Consider the following 24,701-nt stretch of genomic DNA (forward strand, 5'->3'; position numbering starts at 1 on the left):
GGGCAGAGGGTCCCAGGGAGCCGTCAACGCAGCGGCGGGGGGGCCGGCTTGTGCAAGCAGCCCCTGCGGGGTGAGGAAAGGCTGGAGGGACAGGGCTGCCTGTCAAAGCCTTCTGCGTGTGGCCCTGGCAGGGGAGGGCAGCCCCTGACCCCCCCCCCCCAGCCCCGTCCCCATCCTTCCATCCCCCATGGGGACCAACCTGGGTCCCACCTCCCCAAAGCCTGGCATCCCCCAGGGGCTCAGCCCTCCCGCCCCACACCTGGAGCAGACTAAAGCCTGTCTTTGGGGGGGGGCTCGGCTCCCCTCTCGGAGCCAATCTGAGACACAGCAGCGTGTCGTCCCCCCCCCCCCCCCCCCCCCCCCAAACCCCCTCCCCACACGCTCCCGAGGGGCGCCGGACCCTCCACAAATACCTGCTGCCCCCAGACCAAGGGCAGGTCAATGGGTTATAATCATCTCCCCGCTGCTCCCTAATCCCCCTTTGTCTCCTATTCACAAGCGACGGGGGGACGGCGGGTGAGGGGGGGGGGGGGTGGCTGCCCCCCGGCCCCCCCAGCCCCAAAGGGAAGGATGCTGCCAAGGCAGGCAGCCCCCCAGAGCCGGAGTAGGGGGCACGGGGCTCCTGGCAGGCCTTGGGGGAGGCAGGAGCATCCCTGGCCAGGATGGTCCCACAACTTACCCCCCCCCCCCGCCCCCCCGACTCCGTCCCCAGCACGGAGAGCCAGGAGTGCAAAATAGCCTTTATTGGGGAAGGACAAGACCAAAGCGGCAGCTTTCCAGGCTCTTCCGCACCTGGAAAGGAAGGAGAAATGGTCTTACATCCCGGTAGCCTGGGCCGGGGATAACTTTGGGGGCAGGTCCTCCCCAGCCCCACTCAGCTACGAGGTGTGGGGGGGGCACACACAGACACCCCCCCCACCTCTCCCAGCCCCATAGGGACCCCGTCCGCACCTGGCCAGGCTCTGCCGCAGCTCCTGCTACTTCTTTGCTGCTGCCTTCTTGCCCCAGGCGGCTCCTCGCCCCTGCGGGGACAGGGACGGGGCTGAGCACGGGGACCCCCCCCACCCCCAGCCGGTGACCCCTCCCCAACCTGGGCACAGCCATCCAGGAGAGCCGGACCCTGCGTTTCTACCCCGTTTTTGGGGGTTCAGCAGCCGCGTAGCATCACACATCAGCCCCTTCCCCTCCCCAGGGGCTCCCAGTCCCGGTCAACGGGCGTTAAACCGCGGTGATGGGGTAAGCGGGAGATGCAGGAGGACACCCCGGCCGGCTCCTACCTTGCTGGGAAGAGGATCCTCGGGGGAGACGTTATTCCTGCTTGGGAGAGAAGGGGAGGGCTGGGATTAGGGGTGGGGGGGGTCCCAGCAGCGTAGGGGATTTCCCCCCACCCCCAGCCAGCTCCGTGGCGGGGCTGGTGGATGCGTTTCCCTTCATCATACTCACAGCTCATCCTCCTTCTCCAGCCTCCTCTTCTGGGGGAAAGACAGGAAAACGTAGGTGGCGGGACCGGGAACGCACAGGCAGGACGGGGACCGGCTACGGAGCCTCTGACTCTTCCTCCCCGAGGGATGAGGATCACGGCTCACCCCCGTTACAGAGGGATTTGGGGCTGGGGGTCGGCGGGAGCAGCCCATCCCCGGCATCAGGGCACGGTGGAGCTCCCAGCGGAGCATCCCTGGCCCCTCCCCGTGGCACTGGGACCCCTCCGCACCCCCAGCCGAAGTTGGGTGGGGGGCTCACCTTGGTGGCACTGCCCTTCCTGGCAGCTTGGCCCATGGCGGATTCCTCTGCTGGCTCCTCTTCCTCGGCATCCTCCTCTTCTTCTTCTTCTTCCTCCTCCTCCTCCTCCCAGGACAGGTCGGGTATCACTGCGGGAGAGGCCAGCTGAGCCCCTGGCTCCCCCGGGCGAGGTGGGGGGGTGTCACAGGGTGGTGGTACCCCAGTACTTACTGGTGAGGAACTGCCCGCTGATGTAGACGGGTCCGGAGCCGGCTCTCAAGCGGAAGGTGACGGGAGGTGTCAGCTCCACTCCCACCAGGGTGGCCTGGAAGAGGGGGAGGGTGGCAGCCCCCAGCAGTGGCAGTAGCCCCCTCCCCGGGGCATCCCCCCCTTCCCCGTGCACTCACCGTGGGCAGCACAGAGGGCTTCAGCGTGGCCAGGGGCACCGGGGCGTGAGCATCCCCCTCCTCGACAGGCACCATCTCCACCACGTGGAACTCATCCCGCGCCGCCTCCCCCAGGGAGACCTTTGGGATGGGGCAGGGAGGGGGGGGGGGGAGGCAAGAAAAACACACACACACAACATGACACCCATAGCACCTGGGCACCCCTTGCCTGAGACCCCCCCCATGGGTTTTGGTGGGGGGGAGCAGGGGAGAGGGACCACCTACCGTCCACAGGGCCAGCTGCTGCTGGCACGGCCATTCCTCCAGCGTCCGGAAGGTGTGGAAGTCCTGCTGGCTGCTCAGCTCGCACCCTGCGGGGTTGCAGGGGGGGGTTCAGAGAGGGGCTGCCATGGTGAGGGGTTGGGGGGGTGGGGGGAGACGACGGGGGATGCTGCTGGGGGGAAGCCGGCACTTACCCCACATGAGGGACATGGGCTTCTCGGATTTGCCGTCGATGTCAGCGCTGCCCGTAAGGGACATGGCTGCGGGATCCTCTCGGCCTGGGGGAGCACACGGCTCGGTGAGGATCCCACCCCCCCTCAGGCTTTGGGACCCCCCCCAGCCCCACACCAGCTGCAGCCAGAGGCTAGGACAGGTCACCCCTTGTGTCCCCCCCGCCTTGTCCCCAGAAGGGACGCAGCCAGCTGCTAATGCCACACCAGGAAACTCACCCCCAGCCAATTTAATTTAATTACTCTCAATTTAATTACTGAGAAGCCTCCAAACCTTCTCCCCCCGCAGCCTGGGTTCTTATAGAGGCAGAGGGGCCCCCACCCAATCACCCACCCACCTAATCAGTCAGGGGCTGCTAATTTTAATTAAGCCCCTCAGGTGTGTGTAACACCCCCCCCCCCCAGCCCCAAGCCCTGCCCCACATCACGGCAGAGGAGCCCCCCCCGCATCCCACCCCGGGAGGGGGGGTGTCACAGCACGGGGACCCGCCACCCCAAAAGCTGCAGCAGGGGAAGGTCAGCCCCGCGCCCCGAGTGTCCCCAGTGAGGGGACCGGGGGGCACCCAGCCCCTGGCACCGCTGCCCCCCCGCCAGCACCCGGCACCCGTGACGAGGGGCTCAGGCAGAGCAGGCACCCAGCCGGGGTCCTGTCGGGTGCCACTTGCCCTGCCACGGGCCACCATGCCCTGCCATGGGCCACCTTGGTCTGCCATGTGCCACCTTGGTCTGCCATGGGCCACCATGCCCTGCCACAGGTCACCGTGTCCTGCCACATGCCATGTTGGTCTGCCACAGGTCACCATGCCCTGCTGCGTGCCATCTGGTAATGTCACAGGTCACTGTGACCTGTCATGTGCCACCTTGCCTTGCCATGGGCCACCATGCCCTCCTGTGGGCCACCATGCCCTGCCACAGGTCCCCATGCCCTCCTGTGTGCCACCACACCCTGCCACAGGTCACCGTGCCCTGCCATGGGCCACCATGCCCTGCCATGGGCCACCTTGGAGTCTGCCATGGGCCACCTTGCCTTGCCATGTCCCACCATGCCCTGCCATGGGCCACCTTGGAGTCTGCCATGGGCCACCTTGCCTCGCCATGTCCCACGTCCCTGTCCCGGCATGTCCCATCCTGCCGCATCCCCATTCCCTTGTGTCCCGTCCCCCCATGTCCCTGTGTCCCCCTCCCCTTGTGCCCCATCCCCTCGTGTCACATACCCCTGTGTCCCGTGTCCCCCTCCCTTCGTGTCCCGTCACCCCATGTCCCCCTCCCCATGTCCCCTTCCCCTCATATCCCCTTCTACGTGTGTCCCGTCCCCCCACGTCCTCGTGTCCCCCTCCCCTCATGTCCCACCCCGTGTCCTGCTCCCCCATGTCCCTGTGTCCCGTCCCCTGCGTCCCCCTCCCCTCATATCCCCTTCACCTCGTACCCCCACCCTCTCGCGTCCTGTCCCCCATGTCCCCGTGTCCCCCCCCATCATGTCCCATCCCCATGTCCCCCGCTCCCCCATGTCCCCCGCCGTGTCCCCTCGTCTCCCGTCCCCCCATGTCGCCTTGTCCCTGTGTCCCCCCCCTCGTGTCCCGTCTCCCCATGTCCCCATACCCCCCGTGTCCCCCTCCCCTCGTCTCCCGTCCCCCCATGTCGCCTTGTCCCTGTGTCCCCCCCCGTGTCCCGTCTCCCCATGTCCCCGTGTCCCCATACCCCCCGTGTCCCCCTCCCCTCGTGTCCCGTCCCCCCATGTCCCCATACCCCCCGTGTCCCCCTCCCCTCGTGTCCCGTCCCCCCATGTCCCCATACCCCCCGTGTCCCCCTCCCCTCGTGTCCCGTCCCCCCATGTCCCCATGTCCCCATACCCCCCGTGTCCCCCTCCCCTCGTGTCCCGTCCCCCCGTCCCCCCGTGTCCTCATACCCCCCGTGTCCCCCCATGTCCCCGTGTCCCCCTCCCCTCGTGTCCCGTCCCCACGTGTCCCGCTCCCCCATGTCCCCTGCCGTGTCCCCTCGTCTCCCGTGCCCCCATGTCGCCTTGTCCCTGTGTCCCCCCCCTCGTGTCCCGTCTCCCCATGTCCCCATACCCCCCGTGTCCCCCTCCCCTCGTCTCCCGTCCCCCCATGTCGCCGTGTCCCTGTGTCCCCCCCCCTGTGTCCCCCCATGTCCCCGTGTCCCCCTCCCCTCGTCTCCCGTCCCCACGTGTCCCGTTCCCCCACGTCCCCGCCGTGTCCCGCCGCGTGCGCAGGCGCGGACGGACGGGGCGGGCCCGCTCCCGGCGGCGCTGGCGATGGCGATGACGATGGCGGCGGCGGGCCTGGTGGGGCCGGGGGGGACGGTGGCGGGGCCGGGGGGCGTCGGGGGCGCGGGGTCGGGGCCGGGGCCGGGGTCGGGGTCGGGGTCGGGGTCCCCCCGCCGCCCCCTCAGCAGCTTCTCCCCGCGCAGGGACCCGGCGAGGCCGCCGCGGCCGCTCACGCGCTGTCGCTGCCGGCCGAGGCCTTCGGTAACGACGTGAGTGCGGGGAGGGGGGGGCGCGGCCCGGGGGGGTCCCCAGTCCCGGGGGGGTCCCCAGTCCCGGGGGTTTGTCCCAGCACTGAGGGGGTCCCAGACCTGGGGAGGGGGGTCCCAGCCTTGGGGGTCCCAGCCTCCGAAGTGGGGTGTCCCTGCCCCTGGAGGGGTCCCAGCCCGTGGGGTCCCTGTCCCGGGGAGGGGGGTCCCAGCCTTGTGTGTGGGGGTCCCTGTCCTGGGGGGGGGATGTCCCAGCATTGGGGGGGGTCCCAATCTTGGGGGGGGGGGATCCCAGCCTTGGGGGAGCCCCAGCCCAGGAGGGTCTCAGTCCTGGGGGGGGGCTGCCAGCCCTAAGGGCAAAGGATGTCCCTGTCCTGGGAGGGGAGAATCCCAGGACTGGGGGGGGGGGGGGGGTCCCAATCCTAGGGGTGGAGGGGGGGGGGGATCCCAGTCCTGGGGGCGATCTGAGTCCTGGGGGGTCCCAGCCTGTGGGAGGGGTGTCACAGCCTAAGAGGGTCCCAGTCCTCGGGGGGGGGGGGGGGGAACCCCAGTCCTGGGGGGGAACCCCATCCTGGGAATATCCCCGTCCTGAGAGGGGAGAGGGGGATCCCAGCCCATGGGTGTTTTCTACATTGGGGGGGGGGGGGGGTCTGAACCCCTGGAGGGGGTTCCCAGTCCTGGGGAGTCCCCAGCACCGGGGGGCGGGTCCCTCGCAGATGGGGTGCTTTGGGCTTCGCAGGTCCATACCATCACCCATGACCCCCCCCCCCCCCCCCCCCACGGCTGTGCCAGGCATCTGTCTGGCCACAGACACCCCCCCCCCCGCCATTCCCCTTGTGTCCTCCCCCTCAAGGGGGGGCGAGGACCCCCCCGGCGATGCCTGACCCCCGCTCCTGTCCCCGCAGCCCCGCGTGGAGCTGGCCTGGGCCATGAAGGCTCACCAGCACGCCCAGGTCTACTTCAACGTGAGTCCGGGGGGGGTGTCACGGCGGTGGTGGTGGGGGCTCGTGGCGGCGGGGGGGGGTGGTTACGGTTAATTCTTCAGTTTTCCCCTGCAGCTCATCTCCTCCGTCGACCCCAAGTTTTTAAACCTCACCAAAGTCGACGACCAGATCTACAGCGAGTTCAGGAAAAGCTTCAAGGATCTTAAAATCGACGTGCTCGACCCAGAAGAGCTCAAATCGGAGCCCGCCAAGGAGGTAGGTGGAGAGAAAGGAGAATTTCCCGCTCTGCGCTCCCCCCCGCCGGCTTTCTCCCCAAACTCCAGGGACGCGGATGCTTTTTTTCCAACCCCAGAAGTGGCGGCCGTTCTGCCTGCGGTTCGAGGGGGTGGTGGAGGATTTCAACTACGGCACCCTGCTCCGCCTGGACTGCCGCCAGGGCTACACCGAGGAGAACACCATCTTCGGTGGGTTTTGGGGAGGCGTGGGCAGGCTGGACCTGGCCCTGGCCCCCGCCCCTTCGGAAAAGGGAAAGCTGAAGCCACGGATCTGCTTTTTAAAGTTTTTTTTCCCTCTCTTTTTAGCTACTAGAATCCAGTTTTTCGCCATCGAAATCGCTCGGAACAGGGAGGGCTGTAACAGCGTGGTCTACGGCAGCGCCAGGGAGCCGGCGGTTGAGGACGCGGCGTCAGGGTGAGGATGGGCCGAAAACCCCCTCCATCTCCTCCACCTCTGCCCCCCATTTACAGACTGTAAATAAATATTTTTAAAAAATAATAACAACAGTTCCTTGTGCAGCAGGTGTTGAAAGGGCTGTTCCCTAGAACAGACCCAAAATGTTGAAGAGTGTCGCCGAATCCGCTTTGATTTTGGCTAAAGCTTTGCCCGTCCCTTGTGCCAGAGTCGCATCTACCCACACAAATGAAATATGGGTTTTTTTAACCCCTTTTTATTTGGAAAACTCACCCCCCCGCCCCCCGCGGTGCAGGCGATGGCCAGGCAGACACGGCTCAGTAGAAACCATTGAAGTTTTATTTGCAGTCACAATGCTTACACTGTATGCAGCAAACACCCTTACAAGTCAACCAGCAATCTGCTCACGCGAGGAAAAAACAAAACAAAACAAAACAAAAAAAAAGGACCCAACACACAATCGCCAGAGGAAAGAAAAACCGAAAAAAAAAAAGAAGAAAAAAAAAGAAAAAAAAAAGAGAAAAAAATAAAAATTTAAGAATAAGGTGGTGTCCGGGAAGAGAAACTGAAGCCCTAAGGACCGAGTGTCTGTGGGTAGAGCTGAGCCAGGGGATGCACACGACTAGCAGCAACAATAGTGGAAAAAATACAAGGCAAACAGGTTCCCTCCCCCATCAGCTTTCCTCTGGAAGTCAATTTATATCCCAAACGTTTCTTACGGTGACTTCGAGAAACCAAAAAAAGAAAATAATAATAACCCAACGGAATCATTTTAAAGGGGGTGGGGGGTGTTAAATACTTCATGCTAGGCAAACCTTGTTATTAAGAACCCTCGGAGGCTGCCGGCTCGCTGCTGCCAGCTCCCGAGAGCGCGGCAAGCTCGCCCGCAGCCCCGCGTCACCCGCTCTGCTGGGATGGGGGGGAGAATAAAATAAAAGGAGGAGGCAGAGTGAGGAGGGGGGCGAGGGCCCTGCGAGAAGCGGGTTGACGAGGGGACAGAGGGGACAGAGGCTACTGCTACACCTGGGGGGGGCAGGGGGGGGGACAGGAGAGACACCCACGAGCAAGCACGAATGAAAGATCACGCGGCATGGCTTAGAGTTCCTAATAACAAGGGCAAAGACGGTAAGAGGAAGTTGTGATTTTCAAGGGGCTTAATAAGAAAAAATATACATTTGGAATTTTACAATGCCTTTTTTTTTTTTGTTGTCGTCGCAGATTTTTTTTTCTTTTTTTTTTCCCTTTTTCCTTTTTTTTTTCTTTTTTTTTTTTTTTTTTTTTTTTTTTTTTTTTGCTTCTCTCTACGTTTGTCACTAAATATATCTCTGCGCTTTCACACACCCACCCCCTTGCCCAGTAAAGCTTCAGGCCTGCAGGACACGCTTTCCTCACTCGCATACACAACCCTCACGCCAGCACCGGTGCACCAGGACTCTGTAAAAATTTCAATCACACTTTTTTCTTTTTTTTTTTTTTTTTGTGTGTGTTTTTTTTTTTGTCCTTTTTTTCTTTTTTTTTTTTTTTTTTTTTTTTTTTTTTTAAACTGAAGTCAATATAAACCTTGTTCAAAATGTTATGAAAAAATGTACATGTTTATACAAGGCAGGCTGCAGCAGAGCACTGGCGTTCCACGCAGACATTCGGGTAGGGAGACGCTGGATTCTTGCACCTGGTTTTTGCCCTTCCACCCCCTCCCACGGAAACAGAAGTGCCCCGGTGAGCTCAACAACCCCCTCCTGTTCCCTCCTCCCTCGGGACGTGGAGTACGGCCCAAAGCGAGCGCCGCAATCCAGCCCTGGGGAAAAGCAGGGATTAGAAACGCCCTCTTTTCTTTCCATCGGAAACGGTAACCCCTCTGGGCCAGGCCAAAGAGATGCTGCTCTGTACAGGCGGAGTTGGGAGACGTCAGCTCATCATGTCGTTGCTGTTCACACCGTAGGTGGAGTTCTTCATGGAGTCGTTCACCTCTCGCCTGAACGCCGACAGGTTTTGCGTAAACCTAAAGGAAAAGGCAGAGCGGCGCGTTAGAGCAGGGAGGGGGTTGCCCCCTTCCTCCTGCGTTTTGCTCTCCGTGAGGCTGCCACGAGGACCATGGACTCTCCAGGCTGTGCTTCGGCATCAAGCTGCGGGCTCAGCACAGGCTCCAAACGCCTCACGATGGGCTCCAAACGCCCCGGGACGGGCTCCAGAAGCCTCACGATGGGCTCTGAATGCCCTGGGATGGGCTCTGAACGCCCCGGGTTGGGCTCCAAACACCCCGGGACAGGCTCAGCCCCACAAAGGGATCTCCGACCCACACTGACCTGTCCCTGTTCTTGGTTAGGAGGTTGCGTTCGATGCCTTCCATGAGGTTCTCAAAGCAGAGGTGCATTGCCTGCTGTTTCTCCGGCGGCTGGCTGTTCACTATACTGTTCCTCAAGTCAGAGAAATACTGGGGGAGACAAGAGAAGGCGGGGTTCATTCTCAGAGGAATAGCTACCTTGGCTTTGGGACAGGGCACGCAGAAGATGAAAAGGGAGAAAGAGCATTACAGCTCTTCAGGTGACTTCTAGTGCCCTTACGAATGAAAAGTTAACAGGATTCCTTAGTGCCAAGGCTGCCGCAGGGAGGGGCTGGACACCCCTCGACACACAATCTCTCCAGTCCCGGTTTCCCAACCACCTGCCCTGACACCATTCTGCTCCCTTCAGACGGCTCCTCCAGCTGCGATGGGGAGGTGGGACATTTACCTTTTCGTTGAGCAGTATCAAGCCAAGCAGAGGCCGAGACATTGACCACTGGTTCCTGCAGTCCTCAAAGATGATGATGTTCAGCACTGTTGACAGCATCTGGAAGAGGGAGACGAGGTTTAAAACCAGCCCTTCCATCCCAGCTCTCTCCTCGCCACCGCACCGTGCAGGCTCAGGAGCAACCATTCTCCTTCCATGCTTCCAGTGGTGGAGCCGCAGAGCTCTGAGCACCACGGGACCAGAGGAGGACCTGGAGTCCCCATGAACTGGTGGAGAACCTCACTGAAGGCACATGGAGGAGGTGCTGAAAGCGTTAGGGTATTTATTCCTGACACATTCCATCCAGCCCCAAGGCAGCCAGCGGAAGATTGTCTCATCTTCACTTAAGGTAATAACAAGTGCTTAAACGCAGAGAACACATGCTCTGGTGTCCTGGGGAGCTTCCTCTGGGCCACATTCCCTTCCACAGCCTCCCCAGGCTAAAGCCAGTATCTAACCTAGCTCGTCTGGAAGATGCAGTTTCTCTTTTTAATCCTCGGAAAACACAGCTTCTAGCCCCCCCCAAAAGCCTGCTTTTCTTTGCATTTGATCTACCAGCAAGGGTGGAACAATACTCCCCGCTTTCACGTGGGAGTCATGCTGACACTTTGACAAGTGCCAGCGAGCGAGGTTGGATAACGCCATCAGAGCAATGCACCGAGCGCTGCTGTTCAAAGCAGCACGGCCAAGCGAGAGGCGTATAAAAGCGTTTTGCGATAAGGCATGGACATCCAGATCCCAACGCAGGGCCCTCTGGAGCACCAAAACCTCTGTGAGCAGAGTCATCTGTCATTAAGTGACACAGAGGCACCTAAACTACACGGTGTGGGTCGGTATATGCTGAGCTAAGCCTGATCTAAGCAAGGAAAATGTCTCAGCTCGCTATTAATCCTCTGCCATCGCACATGCTCCTGACCCGGAGAGAAAATAAATCCCAGCAAGCTCCGTGTCTATTAGAGGTGTTGAGGCTGGAGGCAGAAGACAGATGGCAGATGCGCTACCAGCGTATAAAACTCAATTATCAAATTGGCGCTGCAGAGGCCGTTCAGAAGGCAGGCGTGAAGGCTGCCAAGGCAGCACGTGCTCCTACAGGCTGCGAACCCAACTTCCACGCGGTCCCAACACAAACGCCACAGCAGAGATTGTTCCCGCATCCTAAAGTCTACGCAGAGCCTTGTTACGCGTGGGGACCCCACGGTGCCGGCTCTGCTGCGAGCGCACATGTACCACTGAATTGTTCCAGGGATTTAAACAAACCCTGATTTTTTTTTTTTTATAGCAGCAGAGGAGCGCGCGCTCTCTGGCTGAAGGTATGTTTCTTGGCTTCATTTCTATGAACTGCCAGCACCGCCCATAACTATTTCTCTTGAAAAAAAAAAAAAACACAACCAAAAAAGCTAATTTTTGGCTACTTCCTTTCATATCTGAAATGCAAACCCAGTGTTCCTTGCACAGGGAGAACCAGAGCCCTGAAGCACGGCTTTGAATCAGACCTACCGTATGATGAATGCGTAGGAGAGATGCAACACTAGCAAAAAAATCCTTTTTTACTCTGGAAAAGCCCGAGGCTCTAGAGCAGGGAGCACGCAGCCTCCAGATTACATCATGCTAAGAAAATTCAGGACTTATCGGGGAGTTTCCCCGTGCCATGCCACAACAAGGCCCTCCGCCTTCGCTCTTTACCTGCTGAATCATCTCCGGGTGCTGCTGCATAATGTGCAGGAACCGGTCGCTCTCCTGGGTCAGAGGTGTGGTCCTCTTCTTGGTGCTGCGAGACAGTTGCTTGAAGAGATAGGTGACAATGTGGTCCAAACAGGAGCAGCAGCCTGTGCAAACCATGGTGTCTGCAGGATAAAAAGGGGGAGACGTTGGGGCACTGCCAGCATTTTCCTTGCTCAGACGCACCTGGGCAGGCTCCCAGGGAAACACCATCATTTATCTTGGGTCCTTTTAGGGACTTTGTAAGCAAGAACCACCTAAACAGGTCAGCAACTCCCTCACTGACATATTCACTATCTCTAATGTTCCAGCTTTAACAGAGGTGAAACTCCTCCACCCATTCACATGGTATATCTTATCTGTTAGCCTGAAATACTACCTATTTTAAGCAACCAAAATCTTTCCCCACTTCCACATGAAAGCCCTAAGAGCACAACAGAGAACAGGAGTAGTTACCTAGTGCAGTGAGGCCTTCTGAAATGGAAGAGAGAATATACATGATTACATGAGGCTCCAGACTGGCTATAAAATTCATGTGGTCCTGGGTAAGAACTTCCAGCAAGGAATAGTAGGACTGGCTGAGCTTGGGATAATCCTGCAGAGAAAAGAAGAGAGGAAGACTTTTAAGGCCTCGTAGCTAGCCTGTAACCAGCAGTTATGGCTTTCTGCTCGACCCAACCCATTCATTAATCACCTGAAAAGTGCTTACTGAATCTCCTGGAAAGAGAACAAACCAACCCCTCTCACAGCGTAACTTCATGGGCCAATATATTTTCCACCCTTCTCCCCCACCAAAAGCCTTCCAAACAGGCTCCGGCAACAACAGCTGTTGTATCAAAACATCTTTCCCCGCTGCTTCCCTCTTTTCTGAAGGGGGGAGCGTTAGCTGAATAATGCCTGGAGATGCAGAGATAGCACTGGCTCTCCAGGTGTCCGTGCAGAGTGCCAGATCACATAAAAATCTACATGCGCAGCGTTGGGCTCAGCAGCCCACACTGCAGTCAGCGCCACAGACCCCTCCGCAGCCCCCCAGGCCTGGGGGGGGGGGACTTGCTGGGCATCCTGTAAAGTGTCCCCACCTCCAGAGTTGCATTTGAGCTGCACGTCTCAAAAGCAGGGGTCTGGCCACAGGTATATTAAATCAAGAACGTGCTGAATGCCGCCACAGTTCCTTCAGGTCCTGCTATGGTAATAAGACAGAGAAGGCTGGGAGGAATATCTGCTGCCCTCTCTCCTCGATATTTTGCCAAGCAGGACTGTGCTGAAAGGGTCCCAAAGCTCTGCCGCATAATGGGTTTCTGTATACGAGGTCTGCATAGGAGCAAGACTCTGTAGGTGGATGTCTTCAGTAAGCAGGTTGCACTGTAATTGCTGATGCATCGAGATCTCTGCCCACAGGCAACACAGGGAAGAACAATCCTTCACTCGCAGGAAGTGTTTTCCAGAGAGAGGAGGAATTATTTTGGTAATTGCCCTGCTGAGACCGGGAGAGCTGAGCAGAGGGGCTGCCCAGCAGGCCCTTGGGTGGGGGGGTTACAGCCTTCACGCAGGACCTGCCGCTGCACATTCCAGCGGCTGTAATTTCCTGCTGGCCTGTGCCTATAGCTGGGGTTGCAGGAAGTGGCACAAGTTCATTTGTCTCTGTGATTAAAGTATTCCCTTACTGTATAATCTTCCAACCCTGCCTTCCCTAGCCATGTGTTTACGCTGCTAATCACAGGTGTCGGCTTACCAGAAGGTCACTGTGAGGGATGGAAAGCAGAAGCTTGATAAAAGTTTGCAAGGCATTGTCCAGTGCATCATCCCCGTAGAGACGGAAGACCCCAAAGTTGACGTAGCTCCCGCTCAGTGCGGCCTTCAGCATAGAGAAGCAGATGGAAATCCCCTTGAGCTTCAAGGCATAGACTTGATCCTTTGGGACCTCCCCAAGCGTTAGGATACGATTTCCTGAGTGAGCACAGAAGCGGACTCAGTATTTCAGCATCTACATCCAAACCCTTTTCTCTCCCAGAGCGCAGGAAAAACATAAGTAGAGCCATAAGGAGTGACTGAAGTCAGCCCTGAGCACCAATGACTTATTCCCCAGCTGAAGGTTAAGGAAACCGTTACAAGTTAAAAGTGTGGCTCTACTAGGAAGTCCGGGAGAACACAATTGCATGTAATTTCGCAGTGGAAACAGGACAGCATAAGGACAGGATTGCTCTCCAGGCTGGCCCGCGTCACCTTGCGCACTCACAAGGGGCTCAGCTGGGTTCCTGCTCCTCACTATCATTTCCTTCCTCATTCGCAAGGCAAACACTCTGTCCCTTCTGCTTGCCTGCCTACCCAGCACTTCAAGCAGTAGCATCTTCCTGTATCTAAGCATGCATTCGGCAAGCGATTTGGCACCGCTTCCCAGCCTGGGCTCGCTCTCCCAGCTGGCAAGTGCCCCAGCCCTCACTCCCCAAGCAAGCGGGGGAGTCAAGGACAGAGGGAGGCTGCCCGGATCCCACCTGCTGGATACTCACCATACGTAGTTATCATTTTACTCGTTTCTCGGAAGAGCAGGATGCCATTCGGTGAGGACACATCAAACTGCAGCCGTTGGGATCTAGCAGCAAGAAAGGGAATAAATTGGAGCTCAAACATACCTGGGAATAAAGACAAAGCTAACGCTCCAGCGCCTCTTGGCGCTGCTGCCTCCCAGGGCTGCTCCCCAGAGTTCAACAAAATGCCCTGGTGTGGTAGAAAATACCGCTGTTCATCAGCAAAGCCAGACAGGACACAGCCACTTAGGGCCAGACGAGCTCTGCCGTCAGAGAAGAAAGGGCCTATATTCCACAGACGTTAGGACTATTACAAGATCGAGGCTGGAAATCCTGTCTTGGCAATAGTCACCAGGCTACTGTACACAAACACAGAGAACATCTTGGAAGCAGCACTGTAGGGCAGGCTGACTGGCTCCTATTCATAACGCGACCAAGAATTCAGAGCTTGGCATTTCTTCCCCTACAGTGAACAGATCTTACAATTGAAGCGCAGCGAGTTGTCCAGTTCACCTCTGAAATAAATGAGCAGACGTATTCCAGTAAGGATCGTCCTACTGCAAAGATGCCGCTCGGATGTGGCAGTCCGATGGTACGGAGAGCCAGCTCTCAAATGACTGTGCCTCAACCTTGTGTCCCTTCCACTCGGCTGTAACAACAGTCCCTTCCTACAGGGCTGTGTTCAGATGGCTCTAAGCCAGAGCAGCATCTTGGCAACCTTCCACTGCCAGATTAGACAGCTTCTGAATTATCTGAATAGCGTCAGAGGTACCTCTCTGCTGGCAAAAAAGAGCTGATGCTCTAAAGCAAAAGTTGTCATCCGGCTGCCAGATAGAACAACGCTCATTTTAAACCCAGGTTTTAAAAATTAAACATGAGTTGCCCGCCTCCATTTTATAGTGCTGTCCTTGAAAACAGACGCTGAACAAATTCAATGTTTATTGATCGCGTCTCTTGGTCTGACTGACTCATGACACGACTGATATCTGAACTGTTAGATTTTTTTCTTCCCTCCTGAAACAATGCCAGGTTCCCCCCTGTCCCCTTGGCAGCCTTTGTAGCATAAATAGACCAAAGCAGATAAAACACAACTGGACACCAACACCCACACAACAGCACAAATCCCTGCCAGCTTTCAGCTGCTGGAGGCTCGTACCTATTATGTACCAACTCGGCCATCAGTTTGAGGACAGGCGTAGTGCAGGCTGGGTCGTGGTACCAGAGCTCGATTGCCCGCTGTAGGATCGGCATGTAGGATGGGTAGCTGCAAGGTGAGAGCTAAGGAACTTTGTTGCTTTGCACAAAGTGAAAAGGTCACAACTTCTGCCAAAAAGGTGTATTTTGCGTAGTGCACTCAAACCTCGCACAGGAGCTTGCTTAACAAGGTTCAACAGTGATGCTGCTCACTGGGGTCTGCTTTATCACAGAAAAAAATAATAATAATAAAAAAAATAATCTTAAGTCCATTGAAGGAATTGCATACACGCTTCTTCTACGAGGACAAAGCAGAACTAAAAAGATTTTGAATGAAAGGGAAGGCAGATAAAGATCCGTCACCGCAACAGACAGCTGACCTTCACCAGCCAAAGAGAAATCTGGAGCCCAGATACGGTGCTCTTCGAGCAGCTATGCTCTCACCGAGAGGACAAAGATACCAACTGCTGCTGGCTTGAGCGAGCAAGAGGGAAGCTTTTGTTACTGCTGAGACACAAGCATCCCATTAAAGGCCTTTGTGCTTTACAGGTCAAATCTCTTTAGGTCCAATCGGAAAAACCCCAACAGTTTGGCTTTCAGCGGATTTCTAGGTTGATTTGGTTGCAGACAGACCAAGTCAAATCTATTTTAGGGCTCAGAGATAGGACACCGAGTACTATAAAAGTGAAGAGAAACCCCAGTCAGGATTTCGCAGGGAAAACAGGCCATTTGTATGCAGTCAGCCAGAGTCCTCCCCTCTGACAGACGGGATGACTCAAGTTTTAGGGCAACAGAAGGATACATCCACTCAAACAGCATCATGAAGCTGGTCTTGGCGTTGAAGGCAAAGGCTATTCCCCTCAAGTCTCTCACCAAGCCAACCAAAGTTCTCTGCATCGCAAAAGAAAAGTTATGTTAGAACATCACAGACACAAGGATCTCTCCCTCCCTGGCTCCACCAGCCCAGAGCCGCTTCCCTTCCTCCCATCCCAACGGCAATACAGCCTTTCTGTGCTGGCCGCCAATCCCAGGTTAGACAGTTCTTCCTCTGCAGTGCCAGCAGCCCTCTAATTGGAGCCAGTGTGGTGACGGTACTGGGGTATTTCATTCCCAACAGAAGGAAAACTTCAACTGCGAACTATACCTCGACCCCAAGGGATACGAGGCACACCGCTGCTCCCCATATACCGAAAAAAAAGCACCTATCGCTCCACTATCGACTCATCTCGTTCAGAGGGCAGAATGGCTCTCCCTCTGCAGGAGTTACCTGTTCCCTCCTGCCTGTCTGAACTGAAAATGTCAAAGCCCTTAAGGGAAAGAGCAGGGAGACCATGAATAAGAGGGAAGGTCCTGCCCAACTTACTTTTGCCTCTTGTTCGTTGAAAGTATTTGTGCTGAACATCTGTGCCACAGTCTCAAAGGCAGCTGTGAGGGGAAGCATGAACTGCTCATACTGATCCTCATCTTCCCCTGAAAGAAAAGGGGAAAAAAAAAGAAATCAGGAGGAAATAAACTGCACATCCCTGCAGTACTGCCTGTGCTAGACATTCAGACATTGCTCACCCACGGAGCCAGAGAGACCACAGGTTTCCAGGCAGATCCATCACTGCCAGTATCTAAATATTAATATGCCAATATCAAAATTTGGCCCCAGCCTTGGTGGTGTGCACCTCTGGACTACCTGTACCCAGCAAGAAGGTATCAAACCCACTCCTGAGCTTCTTTCCCCTCCTTTTTCTTATCCCACTTGGCTTCTCCCATTCCAGCATCCTTTCCTGCAGGAGCTTACAGCTCCCTGAACAGCCCGACCCAGCCTACTGCAGAGCCCAGCATCCACACCACAAAGTCACCGTTTTGCTCTGGTTCCCAGGAAAAGACCCAAGTACCTAAATCCACCATGAGAAGACGCCCAAGTGCAGTGTAGAACGTAGTCCGACATCTCATGTCAGTCAGGTTGGACTGATTGTTAATGCCCAGGAAGGAAAAGTGCTCACTCTGCAAACAGAAGAGGAGACATGGGTTAAAGATGGGTTAAGAGAGGTTTTGGGCCCCTCACTTCCAAGAAAGACATTGAGATTCTGGAGCAAGTCCAGAGAAGGGCAGTGAAGCTGGTTTGGAAGCACAAGTGAAGGGGTTTGGAGCACAAGTTTTGTGAGGAGCGGCTGAGGGAGCTGGGGGCGTTCAGCCTGGAGGAGGCTGAGGGGAGACCTTCTTGCTCTCTACAACTCCCTGAAAGGAGGGGACAGCCGGGGGGTTCGGTCTCTTCTCCCAAGGAACAGGTGATAGGACAAAACAGATTCAAGTTGCACCAGGGGACGTTTAGGATGGATATTAGGAACAATTTTTTCACCGAGAGGGTTATCAAGCATTGGAACAGACTGCCCAGGGCAGTGGTGGAATCGCCATCCCTGGAGGGATTTAAAAGCCGGGCAGACGCGGTGCTGAGGGACGTGGGTCAGTGGTGGTTCAGGCAGTGTTGGGTTGATGGTTGGACTCCATGATCTTAAAGGTCCCTTCCAACCTGGACGATTCTATGATTCTAAAGGGGAATGACAACCTTGAATGGCCTATCAAGGGCTGAGGATTCCTCATTCCCCCGTCTAATTCTCCGCTCGTGCAGGGATGTGCAGCAGCGAGCTGCACGGTTATCATGCAACCGCCTCACATCTGCCAACCATCTCGGAGAACAGGCCACCAGAGGGCAACAGGCACCGCTCCTGCACGCCCCGGAGCAGCCTCCTATCTGCTGGCAAAGATACCAGCTATCATCTTTCATCTTGGAATTCCCCAGGGACCAGAAGAACAAGGAAGTCTTGCTTTGCCTCCAGAGCAGAGAAGCAATCTGCCCCTCTTCCTCATGGGGACCCTTCAGGCATTAAGGCTGCTGAAAACCAGACAGATCCCCAGTTGCTCTGCCCGCATTCTCCGCGGAAACAGTAGCCCCAGACAACGCAGTTTGAATGCAGCTTCTGGGGCAAACACAGGAGGTGGGGACTGCCTGCAGAACAGCCCCCAGCTCAAGGAATACAGCGCCTCGTTCAGCCAGTCAATGCAAACCTTCTGGACGTGGTGCCGGGACTCCTATTGCTACAGCATCACAGCATCAAATGACCACATGCTCTCAAAGGCAAGTCAGAAACCTGATACTTTGCTGCTGGCTTCTAGTTGCCGATTCCAACATTTTTGATTTCAAGTCGGCATCCCAGATGGGCACAGGGAGTACCATACCAGTAGGGACCAAGGAACAGGACGGCTATCCTGTCCACTGCAAGCGATGGCGCGTCTTCCAAATCAGTGCCTTCAGAATGAAAGCTGGGGCACCGAAATGCTGTTGTATTTTGCATTAAATCGCGCAAACAGCGCTCACTGCTGCCCGCCTGCACGCAGTATCAGCTGTCTCCCGCCTTTCACTCTGGAGATGGCTGTCTTTCAGTGTTGAGTAAAGAGACCCCCACATTAATCCTTCGTGGATGAAAGGTCCCCACATAATTACAGCCCCTCAAAATTGAAGGGCAGGCTTTGAACAAAGATGGATCACATTTTCTAGAGGCTCATCTAGTGTCATCCGGGAGACAGGTACACTTCAAAAGTGTGTCCAGGTGTTAAAATTAAGGGATGATCTCAGCTGCACAAAAGGCAGACGAAGCAGTTTGCTGCGAGACGAAAGGCAGAAGGTGAAAGGACTTACCGTGTGATTGTTCAGCATGAACTGTACGGCGCTCAGTTTCACCAGCTTTCTAACACTACTGTATGTAAAGGGGGTGTTAAGGAAGCAGTAGAGTCAGCAGAAAGACTTCTTGCAATGCTTGCAAAGCACTTTCCAAGGCAAAACTGGAAGGGGACTTACGTCTATATTATTCAATATGTTCTAGCTTCTCTTCCAGTTGTTTTGAGAGCAACCAAATTGCAGACATCTCTATTACTATAGAGACCTGCAGTGACTATTTTTATCTACTTTGTCAGGAAGAACAAATAGAAGACCATAAGACACACTGTGACTGTAAACAAATTAACCATGGAAGGTAAGCTACAAAGGAATTATGATCCAAAATTATCCCCCCCTCCAATATTATGGCCATCTACTGCAATTCAACAGCTAGATAAGACGTTGGCCAAGCACTCGCACTCTGCTCTTCTCACTACCCCAAAGACGAAGCGGTTCAGCAGGAATCTGTTACAGGCAGAGTGCTCCTGTTCCAGCCGAGCATCTGGGTCACTCTTCCCCCATCCTGAGGTTTAAGTGTCCTGCGTTCCCACCAGCTCTTCTGCAAAGGATATCCAATGGAGAGGTCATTGAGCAGCTGCAGCGTCTTGGAGGTGATAGGCTCGCATCGACCCCAGTACTTCAAGTTGGTGATGCTAGGGAAGAGGACAACAAGGGTGGATCAGAGGGGTTTGCTCGGCTTCCCCTTTGCTGTGCGGCGGATTCTTACAGTTCATAAGTCACCCAACATTATCAGCTCCACCCTCCACCGAAACCACAGACATCACAAGCCACAAAATATTGGTATAAAATTACTGTACTTACATTTGGTTGACTAGAAAATTATCCTTCAGATAATCTTCACTACTTGGGTCCCAAGCTACACTGGCCCATACCCAGGCCCTTGGAATTCTGTGGCACTCCAGGGCTGGTTTCTGCAGCAAGGGTAAGAGAATTCTGCGGCAGTGACTACATGCAGACGTATGCAATTCTGCACCTGCACCATCCACTGTCAGCTGCAGAATTCTAGTAGCCCTTGCTTCTTCCAGGAGAGCCATTTCACCCCTTGGGGATGATGCGCAGCTGGGGCGTGTGAGGGTAGGCAAAGCCCCGTACAGGTAAAGATGGGGGCGATGCTAAAGAAGGCGAGGGGGAGCTAGCGGCTGCACGTCGCCAGGCGCACGGCACTGGGCGTCAGCATCGGAGCTACTGAATTGGTTCAAAATGCCAACGGAGGCTGCCAAAGACATGACAAAAAGCCAGTCGACAGTTTTGGTCCAGAGGAGAGCTGCCAAGGAACAGGCCGAATAGGGTGCCTACCAGAGTGGAAGAATTTTAAGAAAAGCATTTGTGCTACTCTGGTACTGAACAGCACGATTTGCAGAGAAAACCTTTGAAGGAGCAGTTGCCCTCCCCATAGAGCTTTCGTGGCTGGTGATTGCCAATAGTCAAGTGACAGAGCACGAGTGCTTGAGGCTGTCCCCTCTCTGACTCTGGTTTTACTAAGCAGGCACTGGGAAGAGAATCCATTATCTTGGTGTACGGCTTATTTTTGTGGCTCCACGGTGGATAAATCAATCCTGGATATTGTGCGTGAGTTAAGCCCTGATAAAAGCCTGTAATTCTCTCAAGTAGCCAGATGTTACTAGTTTTAGACTGAACAACACTCCCTCATATTGCAGTTCTGCTGGTTACACCTTCAAATAAACCCTGGAATCTCTGATGCCTGCGAGCAGGAACACTTACATTTTTCCTATGAAGACGCTCAGGACCATAGTCTCATCATTCAACCCCAGGACCTCTGAGAGACGGCGGTACAGCTGGAGGGCAAAAAAAAAAAAAAATAGCACCAATTTAAAAGCTGTCAACAAAACAAGTAACAGTCACGGATTATTTGTTTTTCACTTGTTCTCCCTTCGTGGCACACGTGCCTGGGAGGGTGTATGCTCTGGGCATTCCCAGCTCAGTCGAACAACGCACAGAGACGCTTGGGATCTGATCCAGATCAATACTTGCCCTAATCACTACTACCTCTTTTCTATCGCTAGTCATAACCAGACAGAAGCTGGGCACTTGCTTTTCCTAGGGAAAGGGGACATAACAACTGTGCTCCTACACACAGTATCTTAGTGAATTGTCTGGAACTCTAAGCCCCTCGTCACGTCACTGCTCCGAAGTCTCCAGGGTAGGTAAGGAAGGCCATAGGTTACTGGAAAGGAGGAGAACCAAATTCTGGAGTAATCATGTTCCCATTCTTTATGTTTATTCATTTAAAAAAGGTATTTTGCATCTCTAAAGATGCACCAAGGCATTCGAAGTCCAGTACGTCTACAATTGCCTTGTGATGAAGAGAATGGATGTCTAGCTTCACTTCAGAGCCGAGGAAGCAAGGCTCAGATGCTGAGCTCAGGCTCCTCATGGGTGTACGAGGTGGTGCACCTCACACTTTCACAGGTCTGTAGGCTTAAGGGACTCCTTTGAAGTCACAACAGAAACCTGGCAGGTAACAAAACTGAATCCAGGTCTCAAGCTCTAAGCTGTGATAGTCACTGGCTCCTTCCTGATGCATACAGAACGCAGTATTTCAAAAATGTATTTCAAAAAGCTCAAGGTTTGCAATGTTAGCACTGGACACGTATCTAGAAAACGCAGCAGACTGGTCTGTTGAATATTTTCATCTGTAAGGAAGAGAAAACAAGTTATGCCACTTGCTTTTATTTAAAAAAGGAAGCTATTACTGGACTTTGTATCATCAAAGAGGCATAGCCAAGGGGACTGATTACCTTGGAAGACTTCTGCACCTGATCTCCAATATAGATCTTCCGGAACTGCTCAAAGAAGCTCAGCATGGCGAGCTCCAGCTTCTCATTCCCAGCCTGCGCCAGACGAGAGTCCGTCAGGTTCATCAGCTGCAGCACTCTGCAGAGAGGTGGGAAAAAACACGCCTTGCTGATGGACACCGGCAGAAATGAGGGGTTTTGGGCATGTGGTCTTGTTTCCAGGCTGCGTGCAACAGGATTTTTTTTTGACTTTTTGTGGGGCATTGCTATTTTGGGTCAAGAACTGACAAAACTGATAACAAAACACTGACTAAAGCACACTCCTCTGCTGTGCAAGGCCATTATAAGGTTTCTATATCCCTTTTAACAGGGATTCAAGACCTTGGTTTTAATTTGCTGCAGAAGTGAGTTTCGGGTGCTTTCGCACACTTACCCAGCGACTGGTCCATCATGTTCTCAAACCCACCTGCGAAACCACTACCCGCTCCCCTCACAAGAGCCAGACTCTAAACGACATTCCCACTTCAGTTTGGCTTTTGCTGTGAGCCCTGCGGAAACAATGCTGTGACTGGTGCACGGGCTCAAGGAGCAGACCTTGCCGGCAAGGAAGGGCTGGAGGGATTCTACAGATTTTAGGGTAAGTAACACACATGCAGCAGAACAGGGGGGCAAAAGCAACGATATTTTTTATGGCAAGTGTCACAAAACACAGAGTGGGAAAGAAGATAAAACACAAACAGACTTCTATGAACGTCTACCACATATGCTGCCGCTAAAGGTAGCTGAAATACATATGGGGTCTCATGATTTCCTCTTCAGTAACTCATCAGCTACACGGGAAGCCAGTGCTCGATGTTATTTACTGGCTCACCAACAGGCCAGCTTCCATTCGCTCACACCATAGCTCCGCTACTACACCAGCTTCAAGCAGAGCAATTAGGCTCTGGACCACAAAGTGTTCAGCGTGACTCAAGGTCATTCATGAGTATAAGCGACATGTTCTCACATCCATCAAATAAAGCTTGCGCTGGAGAGGATTTATAATCCTGAAAATCCAGCACGTGTTACAAGTATAAAGACAGTATGACGTTTTAATAGTTGTAGATCTACTACAATGTTCACAGTGTATTTATGGACAAAACCCACTTGGGCTTATTAATTAGGAAAAAAGACTTTTCCCCCCACCCCAGCAAAGAGCCATCATGCATTTAGCTCTACTCCAACGCATGCATTTAAGCCCAGTATAATTCCCCTCTTACATGCTCTTCCCCTCTCATTCTTGTTCTTATAACCCAAGATTTCCCAATTTAGCCAAGCCCCAGCAGAAGTTTGCTGACTGGCTCTAGCCAGTGCTGCCAATCTCTTCTTTCAGGATGGCCAATTCCACGCTATTCTTTTCAGTGAAAAGAGGGGAAGAACATGATGGCAGCTTCACAATAGCAATTATTTTGTTGACTTCAAGAGTGGTGCAGCTAGAAAACAGTCAGCATCCCTACCGACAAACCAACTCGCCATCCATCGCATCCTGCTCATCCGTGCTGGCGAACGAGACCCTACCACCAATCACTGCCCCGATAATATAGACGAGCCACGTCAGGCGCCCTGAAACCAACAGAGGACATCAGAACCGAGCGCGTCACACATTACACAGAGGAAGCTGAGGAAATCTGCATTATGTTTTGACAAAGACAGGATTCACAAGGAGTATCTTTTTGCTTTAGTGCCCACCTATACGAAAATTACTCAATTTTCCACTCGGTGGAGACCAGGCACAACTTTACTAGTAAAGAAACAAGAATGCCAGGTCTGCCTGGAAGATTTTCATTATTTAAAGCTGTTCCACTGCAAAAAGCCACTTTGTTGCAAAACTGTATTCTACATATTTAAACACATGCAGATGCCAGCAGGCAGCATTTATTCTTTCAAAGTACACGTGGTTGATGGAGAAGTCAACATCATATGGAGTTTTGCCCACTCAGCAAAAAAAAAAAAAAAAAGTGTACTGTGTTAGATCAGACAATACTGTTTCAGAAGGAAGAGGAACAGCTTCCAAACTTGTGCTGATGTGCCCAATTCCTCCACAAAAGCCAGCTAAGTTATTAGAGAGGGGCCACAACCCACCTGAACCTCCAAAGGAACTGCTTTCTTTATGGCCAGTGTTAAGCAATTCCTAACCCAACCAGCTGTGCAAGTGCAAAACCTCCACGCTGAACCCACCCAGTGCTGCGGACAGACACCAGTGGCACCAGCTGAAAACCCCACTCCCAGTTACTCATTACCAACCACCAGCTGAAGGTTTCTGCCACATCGCCAGCAGGGAGGTTCAAATGAGCGCTCCGTATCTGCCTCAGACAAAAGAGGGATGGGGAAGGCAGTGCTGGACACCTGTGGATGGGGGAACACCCTCATAACTTGTCTCTGAAAGACTGGGCAAGGAGATGCACTAAATTTTCCCCAAAAAAGGAATGGAGTCAGTTGTAGGTCAGCGGTATCTTCAGCCAGCACTACTGTGTGCGTTGGGAGTGCCTGTCCACAGCCAAAAATATTCTACAACATATGGGCACCTCCCCAAGGGAACGTTTCTGAGATTTGCCTCCCCATTTACGGAATTCACCAGCAATGCAGGCTTCTGAAAGGGTACTTTTGAGAACGGGCAACCTACTGCAAGCTTGTTCTCCAAACACGCTCACCTTCCTGTACCGCAACGTCCATGGGGCTGGCAGTGGCACTCTGCAGCAGCTCCTGGTAGGACTGGGCTGACTGGTCGAAGAGCTGCACCAGCAGAGCACAGGTCTTCTCATACTCGCACCGGCCGATGGTGGATAGCTGGTCTAGCTGCTGTTGCACCAGGCCAGTATCATCCAGTGGATCCTCCAAACCATCCCTAAGCAGCAAGAACATGGATTAGGAAAGGACTTAAAATGCAGAGATGGCCTAACACGTATCATAAGTTTATTTCTATTATGCTTCCCCAGGCATACAGCAATTCCAGTGGATAAAGTCTCTGCCTCTCATATTTGTCAGGATGGAGAGCTACACAGACCGACCCAATCATCTGATCGTTACTGCGGCCGTAAATCAGAAGAACAGGAGTGGTTCAGGTGGAAAGGCTGTCAGGACCGGGGATGAGTAAGCTCTTCTTACGTCTTTAACATTTATCCAGGTCTTTGAACACAATGTGCGGTGCCAAGAACAAGGTCTCTGTCTGGTTGTCTTTGTATAACAAAGCTTTCAGTCCTTTTCAATGCTTTAAAAGTTACCTTTTCTCCTA

At 54.3% G+C, this 24,701-nt stretch overlaps 3 protein-coding genes across 7 annotated transcripts in view; 1 reads left to right on the forward strand and 2 right to left on the reverse strand.

Moving 5' to 3' along the window:
- Positions 1-756: 756 nt before the first annotated feature.
- On the reverse strand, positions 757-3,779 carry NPM2 (nucleophosmin/nucleoplasmin 2). Of its 5 annotated transcripts, none has more exons than XM_063358686.1 (11): positions 3,680-3,779; positions 3,338-3,617; positions 2,582-2,665; positions 2,391-2,476; positions 2,127-2,246; positions 1,951-2,044; positions 1,741-1,868; positions 1,444-1,553; positions 1,278-1,317; positions 952-1,022; positions 758-792 (listed from the first exon to the last, which is right to left on the reverse strand). In XM_063358686.1, exons 2-10 carry the CDS (start codon positions 3,390-3,392, stop codon positions 978-980), a joined length of 762 nt encoding a protein of 253 aa, XP_063214756.1. In that variant the 5' UTR covers positions 3,393-3,617; positions 3,680-3,779; the 3' UTR covers positions 758-792; positions 952-977. The 5 variants fall into 5 exon arrangements, 4 of the variants coding, with proteins under 4 accessions (XP_063214757.1, XP_063214756.1, XP_063214754.1 ...); XM_063358684.1 differs by having other exon boundaries at positions 3,318-3,617; XM_063358685.1 differs by having other exon boundaries at positions 763-792; positions 1,278-1,314; positions 3,318-3,617.
- Positions 3,780-4,840: 1,061 nt separating this feature from the next.
- Positions 4,841-7,272, forward strand: PBDC1 (polysaccharide biosynthesis domain containing 1). The gene is made up of 6 exons (XM_063358460.1): positions 4,841-4,919; positions 5,045-5,110; positions 6,013-6,072; positions 6,166-6,306; positions 6,404-6,515; positions 6,633-7,272. Exons 1-6 carry the CDS (start codon positions 4,890-4,892, stop codon positions 6,743-6,745), a joined length of 522 nt encoding a protein of 173 aa, XP_063214530.1. The 5' UTR covers positions 4,841-4,889; the 3' UTR covers positions 6,746-7,272.
- XPO7 (exportin 7) overlaps positions 7,062-24,701 on the reverse strand; it is a 51,036-nt gene continuing 33,396 nt past the window's right edge. Inside the window, exons 12-28 of the mRNA XM_063358461.1 lie at positions 24,121-24,314; positions 22,927-23,032; positions 21,434-21,569; positions 20,397-20,470; positions 19,226-19,306; positions 18,636-18,699; positions 16,834-16,942; positions 16,311-16,417; positions 15,750-15,838; positions 14,910-15,017; positions 13,736-13,818; positions 12,961-13,175; positions 11,685-11,823; positions 11,193-11,353; positions 9,471-9,569; positions 9,045-9,172; positions 7,062-8,740 (exon numbers count right to left, since the gene is read on the reverse strand). Of these exons, the coding sequence (XP_063214531.1) occupies positions 8,647-8,740; positions 9,045-9,172; positions 9,471-9,569; positions 11,193-11,353; positions 11,685-11,823; positions 12,961-13,175; positions 13,736-13,818; positions 14,910-15,017; positions 15,750-15,838; positions 16,311-16,417; positions 16,834-16,942; positions 18,636-18,699; positions 19,226-19,306; positions 20,397-20,470; positions 21,434-21,569; positions 22,927-23,032; positions 24,121-24,314 (1,987 nt within the window). The 3' untranslated portion in view covers positions 7,062-8,646. The remainder of the gene's footprint in view (positions 8,741-9,044; positions 9,173-9,470; positions 9,570-11,192; positions 11,354-11,684; positions 11,824-12,960; positions 13,176-13,735; positions 13,819-14,909; positions 15,018-15,749; positions 15,839-16,310; positions 16,418-16,833; positions 16,943-18,635; positions 18,700-19,225; positions 19,307-20,396; positions 20,471-21,433; positions 21,570-22,926; positions 23,033-24,120; positions 24,315-24,701) is intronic.

Source organism: Chroicocephalus ridibundus, chromosome 23, assembly GCF_963924245.1.
Source record: "Chroicocephalus ridibundus chromosome 23, bChrRid1.1, whole genome shotgun sequence".
Taxonomy (NCBI): domain Eukaryota; kingdom Metazoa; phylum Chordata; class Aves; order Charadriiformes; family Laridae; genus Chroicocephalus; species Chroicocephalus ridibundus.

Bases quoted from the DNA above. Each gene is read 5' to 3' on its own strand.
- NPM2 (XM_063358684.1), bottom strand. From the start codon at position 3,420: ATGGTGACCTGTGGCAGACCAACATGGCATGTGGCAGGACACGGTGAC. The intron at 1,869-1,950 runs GTAAGTACTGGG...CCTCTCCCGCAG, and splicing joins CAGCGGGCAGTTCCTCACCA to TGATACCCGACCTGTCCTGG. The intron at 1,554-1,740 runs GTGAGCCCCCCA...TCGGGGAGGAAG, and splicing joins GGAAGGGCAGTGCCACCAAG to AGTCAGAGGCTCCGTAGCCG.
- PBDC1 (XM_063358460.1), top strand. From the start codon at position 4,890: ATGGCGATGACGATGGCGGCGGCGGGCCTG. The intron at 5,111-6,012 runs GTGAGTGCGGGG...CTGTCCCCGCAG, and splicing joins CCGAGGCCTTCGGTAACGAC to CCCCGCGTGGAGCTGGCCTG. The intron at 6,516-6,632 runs GTGGGTTTTGGG...CTCTCTTTTTAG, and splicing joins CGAGGAGAACACCATCTTCG to CTACTAGAATCCAGTTTTTC.